General features: G+C 39.9%; 1 protein-coding gene across 8 annotated transcripts in view; it reads right to left on the bottom strand.

Annotated features, from left to right (window-relative positions):
- Nucleotides 1-24,871, bottom strand: part of MAST2 (microtubule associated serine/threonine kinase 2) — a 229,155-nt gene that overhangs the window by 178,374 nt on the left and 25,910 nt on the right. For all 8 annotated transcript variants that reach the window (XM_030823812.1, XM_030823814.1, XM_030823815.1 and 5 more), the window contains exon 3: nucleotides 21,680-21,822. In XM_030823812.1, the coding sequence (XP_030679672.1) occupies nucleotides 21,680-21,822 (143 nt within the window). The remainder of the gene's footprint in view (nucleotides 1-21,679; nucleotides 21,823-24,871) is intronic.

The raw sequence follows: 24,871 nt of genomic DNA, 5'->3' as shown, positions 1-24,871 counted from the left end.
TGTATGGGGGCTGTGCACCAGAAAGACCAAGCCATGATTAGAAAATTGGAACTTTCCACCTCACCCTCCAATCCTCTGGGAAGGGGATCATGCCTATGTGATAAAGCTACCATGAAAATCAGTGAAGTACAGGGTTCAGAGAGCTTCCAGGATCCTGACCACATGCAGGTACCTGGAGGACGGTGAGCCCGGAGAGGGTGAAGCTCCACACTCCTTCCCACCTGCCTCATCCTATGTGCTTCTCCACCTGGTGGTTCATTTGTATCCAATTTATAGCTGGTCAGTCAAAAGAACAGGTAAAACCAGCTAGGACTGAAACTGGATCTAAAGTAGGGGCAATCTTATGGGACAGGGCCTTAGCCTATGGGATCTGATGCTTATTCCAGGCATACAGTATAGGAGTTGAGTTAAATTATAAGACACCCAGCTTGTGTCTGCTGTTTGGTGTACGGGAAAAAAACCCATAAATGTGGTGACAGAAGGGTCCTGTATTGTGGTGAGTTTGAGAGTAGGTAAAAGTTTAGTTTTTCCTTTATCTCATATTTCTTTATAGGTTTAATGTAATTCCTATCAAAATCCCAGCAAGACTTTTTGTAGATATAAAAAAGCTTATTCTAAAATTTATGTAGAAAGAAAAAAAAATCACTAAAACCATTTTGAAATAGAACAGTAAGTGTAAGGAATCACTCTACTCAATGTTAAGACTTACTATATAGCAGCAGTAATCAAAACATTGTGGTATTGGCAGAAGGATAGTCCCATAAGTGAATTGAACAGAAAACAGAACCCAGAAATAAACCACACAAATATGTCCAATTGATTTTTTTTTTTTTTTTTTGAGACAGAGGGTCACTCTGTCACCCAGGCTGCAGTACAGTGGTACGATCTCAGCTCACTGCAACCTCTGCCTCCTGGGTTCAAGTGATTCTCCTGCCTCAGCCTCCCGAGTAGATGAGATTACAGGCATGAACCATCATGCCAGGCTAATTTTTATATTTTTAGTAGATAGGGTTTTGCCATGTTGGCCAGGCTGGTCTCGAACCCCTGACCTCAGGTGATCTGCCCACCTTAGCCTCCCAAAGTGCTGAGATTACAGGCATGAGCCACCGTGCCCGGCCTGAATATGTCCAATTGATTTTTGGCAAAAGTGGAAAAGCAATTCAATGCAGGAAGGACACACTTTTCAATAACTTATACTAGAACAACTGGACATCCATGAGCTAAATAAAAAAATAAGCTTAACCTACACCTCACACTACACACAAAAATTACTTCAAAATTGATCATGAGTTAAATGTAAAAAAACTGTAAATTTTTACAAGAACACATAGGAGAAAATCTTCAGAACCTAGGAATAGGTGAAAAGTTCTTAGACATGACACCAAGAACACAATCTGAACTTCATCAAAATTAAAGATATTTTTCAACCTAAGAAAGTTGATTGAAATAAAAAAGAGATTGTACACATAAAGGTAGTATAAAAATTTTTTCTTTTAAGAAACAGAAAAACAATTTTAGGATGGGCACAGTGGCTCACGCCTGTAATCCCACCACTTTCGGAGGCCAGGGTGGGTGGATCACTTGAGGTCAGGAGTTCAATACCAGCCTGGCCAACATGGCAAAAACCTGTTTCTACTAAAAATACAAAAATTACCCAGGCCTGATGGTACACACCTGTAATCCCAACTACTCAGGAGGCTGGGCAGGACAATCACTTGAACCCAGGAGGTGGAGGTTGCCATGAGCCGAGATCGAGCCACTGCACTATGGCCTAGGCGACAGAGACTCTGACTCAAAAAACAATAATAATTTTAAAAAATTAATAAATTTGTTATGCAAAACACTCTGTTAAAAAGAATAAAAAAACAAAGAACAGACTGGGAAAAGTTATTTGCAAACCACATATCCAACAAGGAATTTATATTTAGAATACATACAAAACTTTTAAAAGTTTATAGTTTTAGGGCATGGGGCTCACATCTGTAATCCCAGCACTTTGGGAGGCCAAGGCAGGTGGATCACCTGAGCTCAGGAGTTCGACACCAGCCTGACCAACATGGTGAAACCCTGTTTCTACTAAAACTACAAAAATTAGTGAGCATGGTGGTAGGCGACTGTAATCCCAGCTACTCGGGAGGATGAGGTATGAGAATCACTTTAACCCGGGAGACAGAGGTTGCAGTGACCCGAGATCATGCCACTGCACTCCAGCCTGGGTGACAGAGATACCATCTCAACAAAAAATAATTTTTTTAATTTAAAAAAAAAGTTAATAGCTTTAAAAAAATCCATTGCCAGTGATGCAGATTCAAAAAACAAACACATAAAATTCATCAACATGTGAGTAAATAAACCAGCGATGTGTGACCATACAATGGAATACTACACACAAAGAGGGAAAGAACTGAGTGGATACATGCAACAATTTAGATGGATCTCAAAAACATTATACTTACTGAAAAAAATCTCAAAAGGTTACATACCATATGGTTCCATTTATATAATATTCACATAAAGGCCAGGCATAGTGGCTCACCCTTTTAATTCCAACACTTTGGAAGGCTGAGGGAGGAGGATCACTTGAGCCCAGGAGTTCGAGACCAGTCTGGGCAACATAGCAAGACTCCATCTCTACAAATTAAAAAAAAAAAAAATTAAAAAAATTAGCCAGGCATGGTGGCTTGGGCCTGTGATCCCAGCTACTCGGAAGGCTGAGGCGGGAGGATCACCTGAGCCTGGGAGGTGGAGGCCACGACTGCAAAACCACACTCCAGCATGGGGGACAGAGTGAGACCCTGTCTCAAAAGGAAATATAAATATAAATATTATTCACACACAGAAGGAGAACACATTAGTGGTTGCAAGAAGATAAAGACAGGGTGGGAGTGCAAATATAGAAGGGCAGCCCAAGCGAATTCCTTTGTAATGACAGCACGGTTCTGTATGTTGATTGTGGTGGTGGCCATTACACAAATCTATTCATGGGATGAGATTGCATGACTTGTATACACACACACAAACATACACAAGTATATATAAAGACCAAATAAGGGCTATAATCTAGTTAATGATATTGTACAAATGTCATTTTCATGGTTTTAATATTGTATTATAGCTATATAAGATGACACTACTGGTGAAAGCTGGGTGAAGGGTTCATAGTACTCTGCACTATTTTTGCAACTTCCTATGCATCCATAAGTATTTTTTTAAAGGCTAAATAACTGAACAAAAAAGTAAATTCCTATATTTTCATTTTACTCTCTCCCTATAAATGCATGTTACTTTATTCCCAAAATGCCCCAACACATCTCAGAAACGTTTCGGTTTGGAGCTTTTTGCCCTCTTTAAAAAACAGTCCATTAATTCTATTTGCCAGCAGCAATCTCAGTCCCTCAGCTCAGGTAATTCATTTCAAGTAGGGCTGAAAATTTTTTCTATTAGGTCAAGCAGAAAAAAGGAAGTGAGATGAATAGATGCAGAAAAAGCTTTCAATAAAATCCACCATCGCTTCATGACAAAAACCCTCAACAAACTAGGCATCGAAGAAACATATCTCAAAATAAATAAAAGCCACCTATGACAAATCCACAGCCAACATCATGCTGAACGAGAAAAACTGGAAACATTCCTCTTGAGAACTGGAACAAGACAAGGATGTCTACTCTTCTGACTGCTGTTCAACAGAGTACTGGAAGTTCTAGCCACAGCAATCACTCAAAGAAAGAAAGAAAAGGCATCCAAATAGCAAAGAAGTCCAGCTATCTTTCTTTGCAGACAATATGATTTTATACCTGGAAAACCCTAAAGACTCCGCCAAAGGCTCCTGGAACTGATAAACGGCTTCATAGTTTTAAGATACAAAATCAATGTACAAAAATCAGTAGCAATTCTATATACCAGTAACGTTCAAGCTGAGAGCCAAGTCAAGAATGCAGTCCCATTTACAATAGCTACAAAAAAAAGAAAAAGAAAAAATACCTAAGAATACATCTAACCAAGAAGGTAAAAGATCTCAACAAGGAGAACTACAAACACTGCTAAAAGAAATCACAGGTGACACAGACAAAAGGAAAAAAATTTCATGCTCATGGATTAGAAGAATCAACACTGTTCAAACAGCCATACTGTCCAAATCAATTTACAGATTCAGCGTAATTCTTATCAAACTACCAATATCATTTTTCACAGAACTAGAAAGAACTATTCTAAAATTTACATGAAATCAAAAAAGAGCCCAAATAGCCAAAACAATCCTAAGCAAAAAGAACAAAGCTGCAGGGATTACATTACCCAGCTTCAGACTATACTATAAGGCTACAGTGTTTAAAAAAAAAAAAAAAGCACAGTACTGGTACAAAAGCAGACACATAGACCAATAGAACAGAATAGAGAACCCAGAAATAAAGCCACACACCTACAATCTTCTGATCTTTAGCAAAGTCAACAAAAATAAGCAATGGGGAGAGGACTCTCTATTCAATAAATAGTGCTGGGATAGCTGGCTAGCCACATGCAGAAGAATGAAACTGGAACCCTACCTTTCACCACATACAAAAATTAACTCAAGATGGATTAAAGATTTAAATGTAAGACCTCAAACTGTAAGAATCTAAGGGAAAAAACCAACAAACAAACAAACTAGGAAACACCATTCTAGACACTGACCTTGGGAAATAATTTATGACTGAGTCCTCAAAAGCAATTGCAACAAAAACAAAAATTGACAAGTGGGACCTAATGAGACTAAAGAGTTTCTGCACAGCAAAAGAAACAATCAATAGAGTTAACAGCCTACAGAATGGGAGAAAATGTTTGCAAACTATGCATCTGACACAGGTCTAATATCTAGACTCTATAAAGAACTCAAAAAATTAAACAAGCAAAAAACAACCCCATCACAAAATGGGCAAAAGACATGAACAGACACTTCTCAAAAGAAGACATACAAGCAGCCAACAAACATGAAAACATGCTCCACACACTAACCATCTGAGAAATGCAAATCAAAACCACAATGAGATACCATCTTATGCCAGTCAGAATGGCTATTATCAAAAAGCCAAAAAACAACAGATGCTGGCAAGACTGCAGATAAAAGGGAACACGTACACACTGTTGGTAGGAATGTAAATTAGTTCAGCACTCTGGAAAGTAGTTGGGAGACATCTCAAAGAGCCTAAAACTGAACTGCCATTCAACCCAGCAATCCTATTACTGGGTAAATATCCAAAAGAAAACAAATCATTCTGCCAAAAAGACACATGTACTCGCATGTTCATCACAGCACTATTCACAATAGTAAAGACATGGGATCAACCTAGGTGCCCATCAACAGTGAACTAGATAAAGAAAATATGGGCTGGGCACAGTGCCTCACGCCTGTAATCCCAGCACTTTGGGAGGCTGAGGCGGGCAGATCACGAGGTCAGGAGATCCAGACCATCATGGCTAACACGGTGAAACCCCATCTCCACTAAAAATACAAAAAATTAGCCGGGTGTGGTGGCGGGTGCCTGTAGTCCCAGCTACTCCAGAGGCTGAGGCAGGAGAATGGCGTGAACACGAGAGGCGGAGCTTGCAGTGAGCTGAGATCCCGCCACTGCACTCCAGCCTGGGCGACAGAGCGAGACTCCATCTCAAAAAAGGAAAAAGATGATAAAGAATTTCAGTTTAGCTCCTTTTAATTGTATATTATTTTTTGCTTTCTTATTGTGCAAAGTGACAGGTTTTATTTGTGGAGAGAGAACTAAAGATTAGAGAACCAGTGATTTTAATTATGTTACTTTTTCTTCTAAGAGATAAATTAAATTGACATATAATTCAGTATTTTCAGTATCATGAAAAACACGAATGTTGTACAATGTTCTTCCTAAAAAACTTGTTAAATGCAAGTATCCTTAATATGTTTTTAAAAGAGCACGATGCAGGTGTATTTGAGTCTTTTCAAGAAAATAATAAAAACATTAATGCTGTATTAGGTTAACTGGGTATCAACTAAGTCTTGTTAACAGTTTGAAGTATCATAACTTTTTTTAACTTCTGAAAATTAAAATAAAATTTATTTCTGCAATTTCAAAAAAGAAAAAGGAAAAAAACAAAAAGACTAGCACTGACATTTTTTGTACAAGAGTAAAAACAAAACCTGTACTTATAACTTTTTACTGGCGGTTTAATAAGGCCGTTCTCCTTGACATATATGACACCTTACCAAAAACTTGCACAAACGTTCTCCCATGAATTCTAACCATCAACAAATTCAGTAAGATCTTTCTGTAACCTCAACTGCTATGGTATGAATGTGTTCCCCAAAATCCATGTGCTGGAAATTTAATTTGCAATGCAACAGTGGTGGGAGATTTGGCCTTTTGAGAGGTGTTTAAGTCATGAAAGCTCTGTTCTCATGAATGGATTAATGTCACTATAAAAAGGGCTTGCAGGAATGGATTTCTTCTCTATTGCCCTTCTACTTTCTGCCATGTGAAGAAACAGCAAGAAAGCCCTCACCAGATGCTGGTACTTTGATCTTGGGCTTCTGAGCCCCAAGAACTCTAAGAAATCAATCTTGATTCCTTATAAATTACCCAGTTTCAAGTATTCTGTCATAGCAGCACAAAACGGACTAACACACCAATCAACCAACAAACTTATCTAAAACATTTTTTTATTTTAAATGCCTTTTAAAAATTTAGATGCTTGGCAGGTGCAGTGGCTCACAATTGTAATCCTGATAGTTTGAAGTCTGAGGCAGAAGGATTGCTTGAGCCCAGGGGTTCGAGACCAAACTGGGAAACACTGTAAAATCCCATATCTACAAAAAGTTTAAAAATAAAAATTAAGCTGGGCACGGTGGCTCACACCTATAATCCCAGCACTTTGGGAGGCCAAGGCAGGTGGATCACTTGAGGCCAGGAGTTTGGGATCAGCCTGGCCAACATGGTGAAACACCATCTCTACTAAAAATACAAAAAATTAGCTGGGCATGGTGGCAGGCACCTGTAATCCCAGCTACTCAGGAAACTGAGGCAGGAGAATCACTTGAACCTGGGAGTCGGAGGTTGCAGTGAGCCAAGATTGCGTCATTGCACTCTAGCCTGGGCAGCAAGAGTGAAACTCCGTCTCAAAAAAATAAATAAATAAAAGTTTAAAAATAAACAAATAAAAATAAAAATTAGCCAGGCATGGTGGCCCACGCCTGTAGTCCCAACTATCAGGAGGCTGAGGCAGGAGAATCACTTGACCCTAGGAGGTTGACACTGCGGTGAGCCAAAGTTGCACCACTGCACTCCAGCCTGGGTGACAGAGCAAGACCCTGTCTCAAAAACAAAAACAAAAAAAAGTAAGGCTGTCTACAATTTTTGTAAGACAAATTCAAGATAAGAAAAAAAATTTAGATGTCACTATTTTTAAGGTATCTTAAATCCTTTACAAATTAACACAAAAGAGATGATAAAAATGCTTAACAGTTCAAGATGAAATTCAGCTCTGAATTTGTTCAGGCAAAGTAATTAATGTGTTCTTTTACTTCTCTCTTAAGGATGTTCTTGAGAGTAAGCTAAGACTGCCAATACACTGCTCAAGCCTCATGAAATTTCACAACTTTTATTTTAAAACCTCTTAACATTACTCATATACCTTTGAAAAGACACTAGATGGCATTAGAAACAAATTCCTCTTACAAAAAGAAAAACTAAGAGTGAAAAGGACAGCAATCTCAAGTGAATGCACTTTAAACTCCTACAGTTCTTAACTAAGTTGAATACTTCACTGTCTAACATTATCGTTTCACATGTAATTTTTTCATGTTCCCCTACATTCCTTTTATTTCTCTGTACTCTCTCCCATGGTGATTTAATCCATAACTTCCAAGTCCACATCTATAGCCCTAAACTGCTGTGCTTTACTCTGGACATCTAACTCTTGAAAGGGTATCTAAAAAGTGATATCCACATGCAAAAAAATGAACTCTTACCTCACACTGAATATAAAAACTGACTCAAAATGGGTCGATGAAGTAAATATAAGAGGTAAAACCATAAAATTCATAGAAGAAAACATAGAAGTAAATCATGACCTTGGAGCTGGCAATGGATTCTTAGATATGAAACCAAAAGCATAAGCAATAACAGAAAAACACAGATAAGTTAGACTTCATCAAGGGCATTTTTAAACTTCAAAGGACATTATCAACAAACTAAAAAGACAGCACACAAAATAGGAGAAAATATTTGGAAATCATATAACTAAGGGTCTAATACCCAGAATATATAACAAACTTAAAACAAAAAAGAATTCAATAAAAAAATGGGCAAAGGACTTGTATAGACATTTTTCCAAAGAAGATATATAAACGGTCAAAAAACACATGAAAAGATGCTCAACATCATTAGTCATTACGGAACTACAAATCAAAATCACAATGAGGCACCACTTCATACTCACCAGGACAGTATAACTAAACAACAATTTTTTAAATGGAATATAACAAGTTGACAAAGATATAGAGAAACTGAAAACTTCGGTACATTGCTAGTGGAACTGTAAAATGGTAAGCTATTATGGAAAACAGGTTGGTTATTCCTCAAAAAGTTGAATTACCATATTTCTTTGTGATTCTACCCCAGATATATCCCCAAAAGAACTGAAGACAGGTACTCAAGTACATGTATACATATAGTTCATAGCAGCACTATTCACAGTATCCAAAAGGTGGAAACAGCCCAGTGTCCATCAATGGATAAAAAGTTGTGTTGGACACATACAATGAGATATTATTCAACCAAAAGAAGGAATAAAGTACCAATATATGCTAGAATGTGGATGAACATCCAAACATTATGCTAAATGAAATAAACCAGATACAGAAGGTCACATATGGCCGGGCACGGTGGCTCACGCCTGTAATCCCAGCACTTTGGGAGGCCGAGGTGGGCGGATCAAGAGCTCAGGAGATCGAGACCACGGTGAAACCCCGTCTCTACTAAAAAATACAAAAAAATTAGCTGGGCGTGGTGGCAGGCGCCTGTAGTCCCAGCTACTCGGGAGGCTGAGGCAGGAAAATGGCGTGAACCCAGGAGGCGGAGCTTGCAGTGAGCCAAGATTGCGCCACTGCACTCCAGCCTGGGTGACAGAGCAAGACTCCGTCTCAAAAAAAAAAAAAAATACAGATTAATGAACCAGTTAGCATCCAGTACCAAATGCAGTTCAGAATGCTCCATCCCCCAATGCATGTAGGCTATATTTATAGCCAGAGAAACAGAAATGACATACAGAAGTAGCCTGATGGGCTGCAGTTCAGGTGTTTGCCTTATTTGAACATGCTTTAGCAATATTCGGCCTATATGACTGGCTGAAAATTTGGCTGCTATGCTTGACTGAGACTCAGCTACTTGTTACAAGAGTATACTCTTAGGTTAGGTTGCAGGTAGTTTATATATTAAATTAGGTTATAGTTCACTATATAGGGAGGTAGCATTCGGCTGCCTCTAAATTTAACTATAAATCTGGCACTATGCTATTTTAAATGGATTGTCTCATTTCATCCTAAAAACTCCATGAGGAAAGTCTTAATATTATTTTGATTTTAAAGATGAGAAAACAGAGGCTTAAAGAGGTTCAGTGACTTGTAGAGGGTCATATGATTACCAAGTGGCAGGAGTAGGGATGTGGAACACAGGTGTACAGCTTGAGTTTGTATTTACTTTTGTAAAGTAGAAGGCTTTCACAATGATTTCATTCAAATATATTTTCTTGAGTAGAAATGAAAAAAGTATAAATTAATGGGTAAACCCACAGGAGTTGCATGCAAAGAACATTCATTATGACTCCTAGATTTCTACCTTCAAAGGTAGAAGGTAGTGATATGTATTAAAATCCAAACAGACAACAAAATCTGTTAATAACTCTTTAACACAAGTATTATTCATCATTCCACCCCCTTGTAGATACACTTCAATTTGTCCTCATCCCATTAAAAATACTCAGAGCAAAAATTTTTCTTTCTGATAAAAGCCAATTTTTTTCCTTTTATAGGTCAAGCTTTTTTTACTCCAAGAAACCTTTGCCCCACCTAAAAATCACAAAAATTTTCTCCTGTTTTCCTCTACACATTTTATGATATAAGCTCTTACATTTGGTCAATTACCCACTTCAAGTTAATTTTTGTACAGCATGAGGTAAGTATTGTGGTTGATATTTTTGTGTGAATTGTTTCAACACCATTTGTTATGAAGACTACCTCTTCCCCCATTAAATTGCCTTGGCAAATTTGTCTATTTGGTTCCAGTGATCTATATATCTATCCTTATACCAATAATCACACTGACCTGATTACTGTACCTTTATACAAAGTCATAAAATGTTTGATTCCTCTAACTTTGGTCTTCTTTTTAATGTTGTTTTGGTTATTCTAGGTCCTTTACATTTCAATACACATTTGAAATCAGCTTGATATTTTCTGAAAAATACTACCTGGGTTTTGATCGGGACCGCATTAAATCTATAGCTTAATGGAGAAAATTTACATCTTCATGATATGAGTCTTCCTAGACTGGGCACCAGGTGGTTCACGCCTGTAAGCCAGCATTTTGGGAGGCCAGGGCAGGAGGATTGCTTAGTACAGGAGTCCAAGACCAGCCTGGGCAACATGGCGAAACCCCATCTCTACAAAAAATACAAAAATTAGCCAGATGTGGCTGGGTGCGGTGGCTCACGCCTGTAATCTCAGCACTTTGGGAGGCCAAGGCGGGCAGATCACGAGGTCAGGAGTTTGAGACCAGCCTGGCCAACATGGTGAAACCCCATTCTACTAAAAATACCAAAAACTAGCCAGGCGTGGTGGCAGGCACCTGTAATCCCAGCTACTCGGGAGGCTGAGGCAGGAGAATCACTTGAACCCGGGAGGCGGAAGTTGCAGTGAGCTGAGACCATGCCACTGCACTCTAGCCTGGGAAACAGAGTGAGACTCCGTCTCAAAAAAAAAAAAAAAAAAAAAAAATTGTGATGGTGCCTTTAGTCCCAGCTACTTGGGAGGCTGAGGTGGGAGGATCACTGGAGCCCAGGAGGCAGAGGTTGCAGTGAGCCAAGATCACACCCCTATACTCCAGCCTGGATGACAGAGTGAGACCCTGTCTCAATGGAAAAAAAAAAGAAAAGATATGGGTCTTCCAATACACAAAAATGTTGTATCTCTCCATTCATTTAGGTCTTCTTTAATTTGTCTCAGTAATGTTTTGTAGTTTTCAGTGTACCGGTCTTCCAAATGGTTTCTGGAACTTATCTTCAAGTAGTTCATATTTTTAAACTATTGCAAACAGTCCTGATTTTTAAGTTTTGATTTCTAATTATTCATTGTTAGTACAGACGGATACAATTGATTTCCACATTTTTTGTATATAAATGTTTGTGTAAAACACTGATAAGAAAATGAAAATGTAAGTCACGCACAGGGAGAATATGTATAGAAGGCATATATTTGATATATAACTTGTATCCAGAATATACAAAGAATTCCTGAAACTCAATAAGACAAAAAAAAATTTTTTTTAAATAGACAAAAGGTTTGAACAGACATTTCATCATAGAATATATATATATATAAAAATAGCTGACTGGGCGCAGTGGCTCACGCTTGTAATCCCAGCACTTTGGAAAGCCAAGGCAGGTGGATCACCTAAGCTCAGGAGTTCGAGAAGAGCCTGGCCAACATGGCAAAACCCCGTTTCTATTAAAAATAGAGAGAAAATTAGCCAGGCGTGGTGGTGCACGCCTGTAATCCCAGCTACTCAGGAGGCTGAAGCAAAAGAATTGCTTGAACCCGGGAGGCGGAGGTTGCAGCGAGTCAAGATCATGCCACTGCGCTCCAGCGTGGGCAACAGACCGAGACATCTCAAAAAAAAAAAAGAATATATATAATTGGCAAATAAGCACACAAAAATATGTTCAATCTCATTAGTCATTAGAGAAATGCAAATTAAAATTAAAACCACAATGAGAAACTCCTACACATCCACTAGTATGACTAAAATTTAAAAAATGATAGCCAGGTGCAGTGGCTCACACCTGTAATCCCAGCACTTTGGGAGCCTGAGGCGGGTGGCTCACCTGAGGTCAGGAGTTCGAGACAAGCCTGACCAACATGGCAAAACCCCATCTCCACTAAAAATACGAAAATTAGCTGGGCGTGGTGGCGTGTGCCTGTAATCTCAGCTACTTGGGAGGCTGAGGGAGGGGAATGGCTTGAACCCAGGAGGCAGAAGTTGCAATGAGCCGAGATTGTGCCACCGCACTTCAGCCTGGACAACAAGAGTGAAACTCCGTCTCAAAAAAAAAAAAATATGATAATACCTAGTCCTGATAAGATGTGGAGCAACTGCTGGTGGAAATGCAAAAATGGTATAGCCACTTTAGAAAACAGGTTGGCAGTTTCTTATAAAGATAAATTTACACTGGTAAATATACATTCCACCAGTCTCATTCCTAGGTATTTACCCAAGAGAAATAAAGCATATTCCACACCAAAACAAAAACAAAAAAACTTATATGAACTTTCACAGCAGCTCTCTCCCTAACAGGCAAAAACTGGAAACAACCCATATGGTCATTAACTAGGGAATGGAAAAGTCTATACACCCATGCCAATGGAATACTTTTCAGCAATAAAGAGGAACAAACTATTGATACTCAAAACAACATGGATGAATCTCAGAAGGATTATGCTAAGTGAAAAAAGACACAAAAGGCTACATACTGTATGATTCCATTCCTATGAAATTCTGAAAAAGGCAAAACTGCAGCGACAAAAAGCACATCAGTAGTTGCCAAAGGCTGGGCCTAGGGAGAGAGAACAGACAGAAAAGGGACACAAGCGAACTTGGGGTGGCAGATATATTCTATACCGGGTCCATGGCCTGTTAGGGACTAGGCCACATGGCAGGAGATGAGCTGCATGAGGGTGAGCATTACCGCCTGAACTCCATCTCTGTCAGATCAGCAGCGCAGCATTAGATTCTCGTAGGGGCGCGAACCCTATTGTGAACTGTGCATATGAGGGATCTAGGTTGCACGCTCCTCATGAGAATCTAGCTAATGCCTGATGATCTGAGGTGGAACCGTTTCACCCTGAAACCATCTCCCATCCCCCCTCCACCCATCCGTGGAAAAACTGTCTTCCATGAAACCAGTCCCTGGTGCCAAAAAGGCTGGGGAATGCTGTTCTGTTCTATACCATAATTCTTACATATCTATATCATAATTGTGGTGGTGGTGGTGACACAACTGTATACCTCTGCCAAAAGTCATCAAATGGAACACTTAAAATGGGTGAATTTTATTCTATGTAAACTATATCTCAACAAAGCCAACTGACATACAGATATAGATATCTCCACCTTCCACAGTAAAAAATGCAAAACTACAGCAGCAGAAAGGTAATACTGAAAGGGGAAGTGCTGAATTTGGAATCTCTTTATAATACTGAAGTAGGTAAAACAAACATCTATGGGTTTTTCCCCTTTGAACTAGTGAAAATTAAGGAAAAATAAATTAAGAATGATGAGATTACTTTTCAACTAAAATAATATAAATTAAAATAAGAATCTTTTTAATGATGAGAAAAGGTTCTAGGTTCTAAGAAAAGTCTTGGAGTTTTGTTATTTCCTTTAACAGCATACTCCATGTGACCTCAACAGTTCTAAAATATTATTAAAATATAATACTAATCAAAGCCACAATAAGACACGACTTAACACCTACTATGATGGCTATAATCAAAAAAACAGAAAAGTATTGGCAAGGATGCAGTGAAACTGGAACACTCATATATTTCTGGGAAGAAAATAAAATGGTGTAGCCAACCAAAAGTGTGGTAGTTTTTCAAAAAGTTAAACAAAGAATTACTGTATCATCCAACAAATCTACTCTTAGGTACATACCCAAAATACAGAAAACAAGTATTGAAAACAAATTCATGTACACAAATACAGCAGTACTATATTCACAATGGCTAAAAGGTGGAAACAACCCAAATGTCTATCAGCAGACAAACGGAAAAACAAAGTGTGGGCCGGGCGCGGTGGCTCACGCTTGTAATCCCAGCACTTTGGGAGGCCGAGGTGGGCGAATCACGAGGTCAGGAGATCGAGACCACGGTGAAACCCCGTCTCTACTAAAAATACAAAAAAATTAGCCGGGCGTGGCGGCGGGCGCCTGTAGTCCCAGCTACTCGGAGAGGCTGAGGCAGGAGAATGGCGTGAACCCGGGAGGCGGAGCTTGCAGTGAGCCGAGATTGCGCCACTGCACCCCAGCCTGGGCGACAGAGTGAGACTCCGTCTCAAAAAAAAAAAAAAAAAAAAAAAAAAGTGTGGTTTATCCATATAACAGAATCTTATTCAGCCATAAAAAGGAATAAAGTATTGATACATGCTATAATGCAGAAAAATCTTGAAAGCATTGGGCTAAGTGAAAAAAGCCAGGCACAAAAGGTCACATATTTTATGATTCCATTTATATGAAATATTAGAATAGGTAAATCCACAGAGACAAAAAGCAGATTAGTGGTTGCCCCAGCTAGAATGAGTGTGGAATGAATAACAACTGTTTAATGGGTAGAGGATTTTTTTTTGCAGGGGATGGTGGTGAAAATGTCTAAAAACTTGATAAAGGTGGCGGCTGCACACATTGTGAATGCACGAAATGCCACTAAAACGTACACTTTAAAATGGTTAATTTTATGTTATGTGAAAATCTCATCTCAACAAAATTCAATAATAATATGGCACCAAGCCAGGCGCGGTGGCTCACGCTTGTAATCCCAGCACTTTGGGAGGCTGAGGCGGGCGGATCACGAGGTCAGGAGATCGAGACCACGGTGAAACCCCGTCTCTACTAAAAATACAAAAAAATTAGCCGGGCGTGGCGGCGGGCGCCTGTAGTCCCAGCTACTCGGAGAGGCTGAGGCAGGAGAATGGCGTGAACCCGGGAGGCGGAGCTTGCAGTGAGCCGAGATTGTGCCACTGCACTCCAGCCTGGGCGACAGAGCAAGACTCGGTCTCAAAAAAATAAATAAATAAATAAATAATAATAATAATAATAATATGGCACCAAAAATGACATCATATTCAACATGAGAACTGATAATAAAATGTTCAACAGAATATCATATCTTTTGTTCTGGTTAGAAATATTCCCAATTCAGTTTAAGATTATAGCAGTTTGCTATAATCACAGTATCACGTTAGAATGGTTATCGGTAATCATGACTTGAACATTTTAGATTACTTCTATTCTCATGCTGTTTTTTAGTAGAATTGTTTCCTAACAAAAATCACTCCTTGATCGTGGCTCTCCCTGTCAGAACTGTGTGCACTCTGTAACATCTTTAGTCAAAGTAGTCTTACTTTCCTGGTAACTTTGTTAATGTGATGCGAAAGATTGAAAATTTGAGTATGTAGTATATATACTACTAACTTGTGAACTGGTAGATTGGTAGAATGTATGTAACACTTGACAATACTGGTATTTTCCTTAGGATACTTGATGGCCTCCTAAGGAAAATTTTCCTCCAAATTTTAAGCTGGAAAGTCACTGGAATAACTGTTTAAAAAACAATTACAATACATGGCTTTTTAGATTTTCAGTGGATATGTTAAGAACTGCGTACAAATGGAAATGACTGTGTACTGACCCTCAACACTACCAATAAAATTTCAATTATGGAAAAAAAAAAGACAGGGAATGAACAAGGAAGAACTGGCTTGGGCGGATGGAAAGACAGTAGACAGGTAGGGTGAGTCTTAGAAATGGTGATACAGCCAGGTGGATTTACATCAGAGATACAGAAGGCAAAGATCAAAACTGCAGATACTAGCTAACGTACTCAGGAGAAAGCAAAGCAGGAACTGACCTCATTTTACAGATGAGAAAAACATAGGCTCCAGTATGTTTATTCAGATTCACATAGCAGCATCAGAGCTTGGTCTTCTGATTTCTAATGCAGGGGTCTTTCTCCTATGCCACTTTTAACAATAGATTTTAACTGTATATATATTTTTAAGAATACAAATAATAACTAATCTTAAACAAGACGCTATTTAAGTTTTACTCCATCCCTAAGAACATGTAATAATATAATTCTATGATCTGTTTTAGAACATGCCCTGGGAACCACTAATTAGGATCATGGTTCCTACATATATGGGGAAAATAAGCCCTCTGAGAAATCCTCTCAACAGACACCAGAAAATGAAGAAGTCCAAAAATCCCTTCATAAAAACATCATCTAGATGGCCTCAAAATGAAAATATTTGCAACTTTAAGGCTTTTGCTTATCTATTCTCCAGACTGTGGTCAAGTCTAACCTCCTACCAGTTATCATTCCAATAATTATAACTAGTATAATTCTTGCCTCCTTTTGTTACTATTTAAATAATACAATATTTATTTAAATGTGTTTTATTATTTTTAAATGGTTGTCCTATTACATGTGAATCCTGTTCTGCTAACCCAAAAGTTCTTTGGAGGCTGGGTCTATGTACTATAGATGGCCATTACTCCAAAGAGAATACATTCTAGTTAAGATTTTTCAGAAATGTCACAGCCAGAAGCAGGGTAGACACTGAGATTTATTCCAGTATGGGTGGTCAAAGCAGAAATAAGTATTTAATACCAACCAGCAAATGTGCCACCTAACATAAAATATTCAACTGAAAATCTTTGGGTGGGAGAATGGGAAGAGAAGAGCTAGCTTGAAGTTACAGTAGGTAAATAAGTAGCTCAGGAAAAAAAAAGCACAAGAGAAAACAAAAAGCAGTTCCCTGGGAAAGAGAAGAAATTGGATTCAGGTCTAAAGAAATAATTATTTTACAAACTTATAATAAAAGAAACATTCAATTTTTAAAATGGCCAATAATCCAAATAGATGCTTCTTCAAAGAAGACAAACAAATGTCCGGTAAGCACATGAAAGACGCTCAACGTCATGAGTCATTAGAGAAGTGCACATCAAAGACACAGGATATCACTTCACACCCACCAGGATAGCAAGGATGTAGAGAAATCGAAGTTCTTCAAATTATTAAATACAGAGTTACCATATGACTCAGCAACTTCTCTCCTAGATATATATCCTAGAGAAATATAAACATGTATCTACATTAAAATTTGTACATGAATGTTCATAGCAGTATTATTTATAATAGCCAAAAGGCCGAAACAACCCACTTTTAACAACAGATTTTCACTCTATATAATTTTTTTTTAAGAAGAAGAACTAATCTTGAACAAGATGCCACCTAAGTTCTTCTCCATCCGTAGGAACATATAATGATACGATTGTATGATCCTTTTTAGAACATGCCCTGGTAATCACTAATTAGGATCATGATTTCTACATATATGGGAAAAATAAGCCCTCAGATAAATCCTCTCAATAAACATTAGAAAATGAAGGTGAAGAATGAAGGAAATGAATCAACTGATGAACAGCTAAACAAAACATGATATATACATACAACGAAATACTGTTTGGCAATAAAAAGGAACAAATGCTGCAACATGGATGAATCTTGAAGACATTAGACTAAGTGAAAGCAGCCGCCACAAAAGGCCACATATTTGATTTGATTTATATGAAAAATATAGAATAGGCAAACGTATAGAGGTAGAAAAGTAGATTAGTGGTTGCCTAGTGTCAGGGCGGGGTTAGGGATGGAACAATGAGGAGGTGATACCTGAAGAGTACAGTTTCTAAAGTAAAGAAAATATTCTTAAATTTACAGTGATGGCTGTACATGTCTGTGAAATACACCAAAAAATACTGACCTGTATACTTTAAGTGGGTGAATTATATCATATGTGAATTATATCTCAATAAACTGTTAATTTAAAAAAAAACATAATTCAGATTCAGGAATATTCTAGCTCACTTGGCCTAGGCTCCAGTAACATCCGTCCAGGAATCCCTTCTGCAACATACCACCTTAAAGTGGAATACTCAGCTGTATCATGGTGGCAGTAGTTCTCAAAGAGGTACCTGTTAGAATCAGGGTAACACTTTAAAGAAAATACAGGCCAGGAGCAGTGGCTCACACCTGTAACCCCAGCACTGAGGGAGGCCAAGGCAGGTGGATCACTTTAGGTCAGCAGTTCAAGACCAGCCTGGCCAACATGGCGAAACCCCATCATTACTGAAAAGACAAAAAATAGGCCGGGCGTGGTGGCTCAAGCCTGTAATCCCAGCACTTTGGGAGGCCGAGGCGGGCGGATCACGAGGTCAGGAGATCGAGACCATCCTGGCTAACACAGTGAAACCCCGTCTCTACTAAAAATACAAAAAATTAGCCGGGTGTGTTGGCGGGCGCCTGTAGTCCCAGCTACTCGGGAGGCTGAGGCAGGAGAATGGTGTGAACCCGGGAGGCGGAGCTTGCAGTGAGCCGAGATCGCGCCACTGCACTCCAGCCTGGGGCACAGAGCAAGACTCCGTCTCAAAAAAAAAAAAAAAAAAAGAAAAGACAAAAAATAGCCAGGTGAGGTGGCACACGCCTGTAATCCCAGCTACTCACAAGGCATGAGAATTACTTGAACCCAGGAAGCAGAGGGTGCAGTGAGCTAAAATCATGACACTGCACTCCAAGGCAACAGAGGGAGAACCTGGCCGGGCGCGGTGGCTCAAGCCTGTAATCCCAGCACTTTGGGAGGCCGAGGTGGGCGGATCACGAGGTCAGGAGATCGAGACCGTCCTGGCTAACACGGTGAAACCCCGTCTCTACTAAAAATACAAAAAATTAGCTGGGCGTGTTGGCGGGCACCTGTAGTCCCAGCTACTCGGGAGGCTGAGGCAGGAGAATGGCGTGAACCCCGGGAGGCGGAGCTTGCAGTGAGCTGAGATCGCGCCACTGCACTCCAGCCTGGGGGACAGAGCAAGACTCCATCTCAAAAAAAAAAAAAAAAAAAAAAAACAGAGGGAGAACCTGTCTCAAAAAAAAAAAAAAGAAAGAAAGAAAAGAAAATACAGATGCTTGTGACTAACCTCAGACATCTGGATCAAAATCTCTAGGAGGGTACACTCATCCATTTTTGCTTGCTTGTTTGTTTGTTTTAGGTTCCAGAGGTTAAAAGGGAAGTAGGCGAGGCTTTAATAGACATGTTGGGACCAAGTAGGAAAATCTCAATATGATCTTCACATTATTAGATGTTACTATTAAAATGATGTGGCCGGGTGCGGTGGCTCACGCCTGTAATCCCAGCACTTTGAGAGGCCGAGGCAGGTGGATCACTTGAGGTCAGGAGTTCGAGACCAGCCTGGCCAACATGGTGAAACCCCGTCTCTACTAAAAATACAAAAATTAGCCAGGTGTGGTGGTGCGCACCTGTAATCCCAGCTACTTGGGAGGCTGAGACAGGAGAATCACTTGAACCCAGGAGACAGAGGTTGCAGTGAGCCAAGATTACACCACTACACTCCAGCCTGGGCAAGAGAGCGAGACTCGGTCTCAAAAAAAAAAAAAATTTTTAGTTATTTAGGAGAGTATCCTTCACCTTAGGAGAAATACTTAAGGATGGGGTATCGTAATTAGTCTGTGACTTGCTTTGAAATGCTTCAGGAAAAAACACATACATACACACAGAAAAAACAAATATGGCAAAATGTACAAATTAGTCAATCTAGGTAAAACTTACATGGGTGTTCACTGTACCATTCTGTCTATTTTTCTGCAGATTTGAAAATTTCAAAATAAAAAATTAAGGAGGTGGGAATTTTCACAAATGATCCTGATTCTCTCTGTGGCCTGAGAATCACAAACTTCGGTATTATCAGGATATCCTATGATCCAAAAATTAGCCTCCCACCTGCTACACGAAGACATCCTCCCTGCTACTCCCGCTTCCCATATTGAACAAATGGACAAAACTTTCTGCTCCACATATGTTGACCCAAAAGGCTTATATCTTCGAGTGTAGATGAGACTTTAACAGTAACAAGTTTCTGTTATTGTACCCTACAAATTAGTAGGTGCCTAGACCTAAGGATAGAGGGAACAGTGTGAGATGAGCAGAAAGCCAGTGGGTGCCTTTGGTACAAAAGCAAGTTTGAGGGTAAAAGGGTGTAATTTGTAACAACAGACAGAAACAAAGCAACCTGCCCAGGCTACACAGCTTTAATTTTGTAAGGCCCTGCCTATCACACAAAGCCTAGACAAACAAAAGGCTTTTTTTTTTTTTTTTTTTTTTTCAGACAAGGTCTCACTCTGTCGCCAGAGTGTGGTGGCACAATCACAGATCACTACAGCTTCAACTGCTCAGGCTCAAGTGATTATCCCACCTCAGCCTTCTGAGTAGCTGGGACTACAGGCACACCCCACCATCCTCGGCTAATTTTTTTTTATGATTATTATTATTTGTATAGACAAGGTCTCACTATGTTGCCCAAGCTAGTCTTGAACTCCTGGGCTCAAGCGATCCTCCTGCCTCAGACTCTCAGAGTGCAGGAATTAGAGACGTAAGCCACTGCACCCGGCCCTCATTCTTATATATATACTTAAGTACCCATGATGTGCCAAACATGTTCGCTATCCTCATGTACTAAATATGTATACCACAGAGCTGTAAACCAAAACAGCACAACTGTACCAGATTTAGAATCATTTCTATAAAAAGAATGTTCTTTCCCCGAAAAATTTACTCATTGAAGTTACAACTTTATAGAATCTTTTTCTTGACCCTCACTATATGATTAGTACCAGTGACACTGACAGCATGAGAGGGCAATCAAAATAGACTTAATTGGGCCAGGCACAGTGGCTCAAGCCTGTAATCCCAACACTTTGTGAGGCCGAGGTGGGCGGATCATGAGGTCAGGAGTTTGAGACCAGCCTGGCCAACATGGTGAAACCCCGTCTCTACTAAAAACACAAAAACTAGCGGGGTATGGTGGCGGGTGCCTGTAATCCCAGCTACTTGGGAGGCTGAGGCAGGAGAATCGCTTGAACCTGGGAGACAGAGGTTGCAGTGAGCCGAGATTGCACTACAGCCTGGGCAACAGAGTGAGACTCCATCTAAAAAAAAAAAAAAAAAAAAAAAGACTCAATTAAAATTTCATTCTTAAGGCCGGGAGTGGTGGCCCACACCTGTAATCCCAGCACTTTGGGAGGCCGAGGCGGGTGGATCACTTAAAGTCAGGAGTTCAAGACCAGCCTAGCCAACACAGTGAAACCCCATCTCTACTAATAATACAAAAAAATTAGCCAGGGGTGGTGACGCACACCTGTAATCCCAGCTACTCAGGAGGCTGAGGCAGAAGAATTGCTTGAACCCAAGAGGCAGCTGAGATCACACCAGTGCACTCCAGCCTGGGTGATAAGAGCAAAAATCCGACTCAAAAAAAAAAAAAAAAAGAAAAAAAAATTTTCATTCTTAGCCTGATTCCATGACGTGTACCTGTAGTCCCTGCTACTTGGAAGGCTGAGGCAATAGGAATACTACAGCCAAGGAGTTCGAAGTCAGCCTGGGCAACAAAGCAAGACCCTATCTCTAAAACACATAACAATAAATTCATTCTCTTCCATATTTCATTTTGGGAAACTGAATTCTCCAAATCCTAAAAAGGAAAAAGAATAGATGTTGCAATGACAAATGACAATTATGGATTTTTTATAGAGCAAAACGCCACCTTTATGAACACTTACCAGGCCAGCAGTAAGAGAAGGTGCAGATTGTCCAAGGGACTGGTTTCTCATTCGAACCAGGTTTGATGCTTCTCCTGATGACTGCCAAGTCACCTGTCCCACACTGCTATGTACACTGCTGGACAAAGGGAGCAGCTGCTTACCTTCAAATACAAGGTTTGGAAAATATACATGTAATTATTTATTGATAAATGAATGAAAAAATACAAACACAGTGATACCAAGTGGATAAAATCATACCGATACAAAGTAAAATTGTTCACATCCATTTTAGAATCTATTAAAATTTCCAACTATCCATTAAAAATTGTGACTGTCTTGGTAGTGACGATAATGGCAAGTGGAACACTGAAATGGATTAACTATTTTATGTTCTCTATAATATTCACCACATGCCAGCCTCCCACTCTAACACCCAAACTAGCAGTCTAGGAGTTTTCCAATCCCTTCTAGCCTACATAGTTTCTCGTTAACTCAGTGTAACATTAGAGATGCAAGTTTCCAGCAGGCAAACAATGAACCTATTCTGCTCTCACTAGACTCCATGTGCTCAGTTCAGGTTTACTGTCTGGCTTAATCTCAGTGAAAGAGAGTCACTTATAAAGACCGAGTACAGAGAATTCCAATGATTTTCGTTTTTTGTTTTTTTTGAGACAGAGTGCCACTCACTGTCACCCAGGCTGGAGTGTAGTGGTGTGATCACAGCTCACTTCAACCTCTGCCTCCCAGGCTCAAGCGATTCTCCTGCCTCAGCCTCCTGAGTAGCTGGGACTACAGGCATGCGCCACCACACCTGGCTGATGTTTTGTATTTTTAGTAGAGATGGGGTTTTGCCATGTTAGCCAGGCGGGTCTCCAACTCCTGACCTCAGGTGATGTGCCTGCCTTGGCCTCCCATAGTGCTGGGATTACAGGCATGAGCCACCGCGCCAGGCCTGCAATGACTTTATAAATGAAGTGAAGGTCTCATTTCTCCCCTTCTTCCCACCATTCTTCACACTTTTGCTTGTGATCTAACCAACAAAAATGTGTTCATGTCATTTCCTTCCTTAAAAGCCTCTGATGGCTCCTTACTATTTGAAGATATTATGCCAGACATTTTGGCATATTAAAAAGACCCTCCATAAATCCAGATTATCTTTCTGGTCTCATCTCCTTCGACTCTTTTCCACACTTACTCACTCACTCAACTTCAATATTATGCCCTGCACTTTCCCCTGGCTTTACCATGATCACTCAACTTACTTGAAAACCCTTCCTGTGCCTGGCAAAATCTTAGTCATGAAAATACCCAATGTAGTAAAGATGTGAAGAAAGGGCTTGGGGGATATTTTTGTTTTTGCTGCCAACAAAATATGATACTATTCATTTGGAGAACAATTTAGCAAAGCTAACCGTAGAAGAAAATTAAGACACAGAAGAAAGTAAAAATTAAGAAAGACTTCAGAACAGGTGTTGTGGCTCACATATGTAATCCCAGAATTTTGGGAGGCCGAAGCAGGAGGATCACTTGAGCCCAAGAGTTCAAGACCAGCCTCGGCTACATAGCAAGACCTCATCTCAGGAAAAAAAAAAAAAAATTAGCCAGGCATGGTGGTGTGTGCCTGTGGTCCTAGATACTCAGGAGGCTGAGGAGAAGGGGGGAGGATCACCTGAGCTCAGGTGGTCAAGGCTTCAGTGAGCCATGGTCATGTCACTGCACTTTAGCCTGGGAAACAGAATGAGAAGCTGTCTCAAAAATTTTTTTTAAAAAAGGAAAGACTTCACTTTGACATAATGCATGGTTTTGTAGTGACATTTTTTATAACTAGCATGTTTTACTAGAAAATTACAATATATTTTTAAAATCTAGTTAAGTTTTCAAGTCTCAAATGTACCTTTTACTGGAAAGTCTTTCCATAAAGCCCTCCATAAAAAAAAAAAAATGATGATGATGACGGTGTTCTGCTCAAAACTTCCATAAGCCCAGAGTAGAGCCTGCCTGCCTTCTTTCCTTCACTCTGCAAATGTGCATTTCTCCAGATGACCTGCCTACTTCTCACCGATTAATTCTAAAGGAAAGTCAGCTTAACTTATCCTATTTACACAAAGATTACTATCATCTCTGTCTTCAAAATAAAGGCCTGTTGGGAAAGAAGCTTACACACTGTAGAAGAAACCTATCTGAGTATACACCAGTAAAGACTGAAGCATACCGCAGACTGCCAAGAACTTGAGGAAAATAAACAAAACAGAAGGAACAACATAAACAAACAGAATAACAAGCAGCTCTTTAGTAAATAAATAACACAGAAAAAAAGAAAACCTCTTAAAAATTCTAATTACTATTCTTATAATAATTCAAGATGCTATTGCATAAAACATTCTCAGTTAAAGATGGCAGACCAAGCATATGCTTTTATCTTTTGTCCTCCAGGAAACACCATAAAAATGAGACAAAAGAAGTAACCTGGGCAGGGCGTAGTGGCTCCCGCCTGTAATCCCAGCACTTTGGGAGGCCGAGGCAGGCGGATCACGAGGTCAAGAGATTGAGACCATTCTGACCAACATAGTAAAACCCCGTCTCTACTAAAAATACAAAAATTAGCTGGGTGTAGTGGCATGGCACCTGTAGTCCCAGCTACTCGGGAGGCTGAGGCAGGAGAATCGCTTGAACCAGGGAGGCAGAGGTTGCAGTGAGTCGAGATCGCGCCACTGCATTCCAGCCTGGTGACAGAGTAAGACTCCGTCAAAAATAAATAAATAAATAAAAATCAAAAGTAAGCAAACAAAGGCCATAATGACAGAAACGGACAGACACTGATAATGAGGGGGTAAAAAAACTGTGGGGAAATCTAAAGCAGATAGGTGGATTATAACCAATGCAACTGCGCAAAGAAAGGTATAAGCTATAGTAAGCATGGAGGGGATTGCAATTAAGTGGAGTATCTGGCCTGGCCTGGTGGCTCAGGTGTATAATCCCAGCTCTTTGTGAGGTCGAGGCAGGACTGCTTGAGCTCAGGAGTTCAAGACCAGCCTGGGCAACATGGTGAAACCCCCTCTTTACTAAAAATACAAAAATTAGCTGGGTGTGGTGGTGCACACCTGCAGTCCTACCTACTTAAGAGACTGAGGTGGGAGGATCACTTGAGCCCAGAAGGCAGAGGTTGCAGTGAGCTGAGATCACACCACTATACTCCAGCCTGGGTGACAG

This window comes from Nomascus leucogenys, chromosome 12, assembly GCF_006542625.1.
Source record: "Nomascus leucogenys isolate Asia chromosome 12, Asia_NLE_v1, whole genome shotgun sequence".
In the NCBI taxonomy this organism is placed as follows: domain Eukaryota; kingdom Metazoa; phylum Chordata; class Mammalia; order Primates; family Hylobatidae; genus Nomascus; species Nomascus leucogenys.
The sequence above is the reverse complement of the archived record's forward strand: the minus strand, read 5'-3'. Positions and strand labels throughout refer to the sequence as shown.